General features: G+C 40.7%; 1 protein-coding gene across 1 annotated transcript in view; it reads right to left on the reverse strand.

Annotated features, from left to right (window-relative positions):
• trim35-28 (tripartite motif containing 35-28) overlaps window positions 1–2,684 on the reverse strand; it is a 6,351-nt gene extending 3,667 nt beyond the window's left edge. Inside the window, exons 1-3 of the mRNA XM_013911606.1 lie at window positions 2,080–2,684; window positions 1,152–1,247; window positions 266–496 (exon numbers count right to left, since the gene is read on the reverse strand). Coding sequence (XP_013767060.1) covers window positions 266–496; window positions 1,152–1,247; window positions 2,080–2,493 — 741 coding nt within the window. The 5' untranslated portion in view covers window positions 2,494–2,684. The remainder of the gene's footprint in view (window positions 1–265; window positions 497–1,151; window positions 1,248–2,079) is intronic.
• Between the last annotated feature and the right edge of the window lie 6 nt (window positions 2,685–2,690).

Raw genomic sequence — 2,690 nt, forward strand, 5'->3', positions numbered from 1 at the left:
AAAAAAACTGTAATGTGACGATTGTGCAAATATTTATCAAAAACATCATTGTAATGAATTTTTTAGATGTATTTAATCTATAACAGAGATTGTTTTTGCAAAGATTATTTCTGATTACAGCGAGTTTTGCAGGGACTTACTGTCTTTTTAAATTCTGGAAATTCTGAAACAAAAAAAGTGACCGAAATCAGTTTGATTCAAGTCATGTAAAGCGCTCGTGAGACACAAAACGACATTGTGATAACAGACTTTTTTTTTGTTTTACCCGGAGGAGTGGTAGATCCTCATTGCCCATCTCCTTCTTAATTGTATCAATGAGCTCCTTCATAGCGACAACATCCTTTTCTGTGCTTTCAATCAGTTTCTGTATGCCAGCGATCTTCTCCCCCTCCTCATCAGACAGAGCTTTAAGACGCATCGCTTCTTCTGCGGTGAGCACGTCGTGAAGCCTCTGAAACTCTGCTTTGATCTGCTTTTCTGCTTCTTCAGCCTGATACTGTATTAAGACAGAGCAGATTTGTACTGTACATTTGTGCTGTGTGCCAGAAAAATATTAACGTGAAGCAGTGAAATTAATACCCCATAACCTATGGACAGAAATATGCTTTAAAAGCGTTGCAAATATGAACGATATGATCCACAAGCGTACAATTGTGTACAGTGATTTGTGTGTAACTTTTGTTTCATGTCACAGACTGAAATGGAGACATCTGGGCTTTCTCTCTGTATTTGTCTTTTTTTAATGTATTACTTTTTTTTTTTATGAAAAAGTCTTTTCTTGTTCTCAATAGACAGAACCGTGCATGTGTGGTCAAATTGCTTTGTATTAGTGCGTGGATTGAAGCATGTATTTGTGAGTCCACAGAAGTTACACATGAATCACTGTACACAATTGTGTATCTTACTTTTTGCCTGTGGATAACATTGTACGTATTTGCGATGTTTCTGAGTCATATTTCTCTCTAATTTATTTAATCTGCACCGGATCAGTTTAACATAAGGGGGCAAAGTACTTTACAGATCGCCCCAGGAAGCCACCCTTTAGAAACTGAAGATGTCTGAATTCAAAATAACAGTCCTGCTGCTATTAATAACCAGCTTAATCACTATTCATGTAATAAGAACACCGTGAGACATGTCAGTCACCTTACCTTGATATAGGTCACTGCGTTTTTGAGATTGCGAGATGTTTTCTTGTACGAGTCCACTTTCTTTTCAAAAATGTGGACTCTCTCGCTCAGCTCCTTCTGCAAAAAACATCATTAGCACAAAATGTTTTAGGCCAGTGACAAGGGTTACACACACAACACAAATATACACATGTTAGACAGATGACAGGATATCAAATTGTAAATGGTCTGGTACTTATAGGAGATACTTATATAGTGCCTTCTATTTAATATGAGCATTCAAAGTTCTTTCTACTATGTCTATCCATCTATCAGTATCTTGCTCAAGGATACTTCAACAGACTGTAGGATCTGGGGATTGACCCTTTCTGCTACCAGAGCCACTGCTGCCCAAAAGATTGTGCTTTAAAACAATTGTTGTAGGGGGATAGAGTTACCAGAGAGCTGTTACCAAAAAAGGGTGACAACGTTTATTGCAGGCCAAGATATTCACAAGCATTCACTGTGGTGCTTCAGGTGGTTGTACAGACTGCAATAACAATCCTGTGAACAATTTTCTGTCTTTGATGGCAGATAACGGGCATCTGATATACTTCTTGATTATCTCCTTTTACAGAAGATCCAAAATTGCCACCGTTGCTGCTGATGACATTATATCAGAGCCTACATAGCTGATAGAAAGGACATTAACGTTAACTAAAAACGCATTTGTAATTTGAATCCACATTCAGTTTTTCTTTTTTAGTCTGGCACTGGCCTTAAACCACGTTTGGTAAACCTACTGTTAACACCTTTACATAACATATTACTAAATGAGCAGCTGCAAAAACAGTTTGTCAGCTTTTAAGAAATCTCAAACAAACCAGTTCCTGCTGGTGGAAACAGGATTGCATAGCACTTTTTTTCTTTCTCAAGAAGAATCTGACAAACTGGTTAGGGGAACTCTTACCTTGCACATGGGCGCCCCATCGCTCAGTGTGTACAGCCTGTGGGTGCTGTGCAGAGTGACGCATTCCACGCACACCGGCTCCTCGTCCTTCTCGCAGTACAGCTCCAGGGGTTTCAGGTGCAGGTTGCAGACTGCGTCACTGGGCTGAATGGTTTTCGGTCGTTTGTTCGTCTGTTTAAGGAAGGACTCGCAGGTGCTATTGAGCGCACGATTGGCGATGGCCTTGTCTTTCTCATACTCCTCCCTGCAGACGGGACACTTTTTGCTGTACTTAAAATTTTCCTCCAGACACTGCCGACAGAAGCTGTGGGTGCAGGGCAGCAGCATCGGGTCCCGGAATATGCCCTGGCATACAGGGCAGGTCAGCTCCTGCTGGAGAGGTAAAGGCTCATCCTCTTCCATGTTGTCAGACATGGCTTCACAGGCCCGCTTCAATTTGCTTTCGCTTTCAAAAACAGCGAAAATCGACAAATAAAGGCAGACAGACACGTATCCACCCGCCTCCGTGGGTTAGGCGAAATCAACTGGCGAAATGTTGGTTAGATTAGAACAGAAAGCAAAAAATAACGAAGATTTACTATCATTGCGTTGACAAAGTTCAACAACTTCTT

Source organism: Pundamilia nyererei, unplaced genomic scaffold (assembly GCF_000239375.1).
Source record: "Pundamilia nyererei isolate P.nyererei 1_Seehausen unplaced genomic scaffold, PunNye1.0 scaffold00067, whole genome shotgun sequence".
Classification (NCBI taxonomy): Eukaryota; Metazoa; Chordata; class Actinopteri; order Cichliformes; family Cichlidae; genus Pundamilia; species Pundamilia nyererei.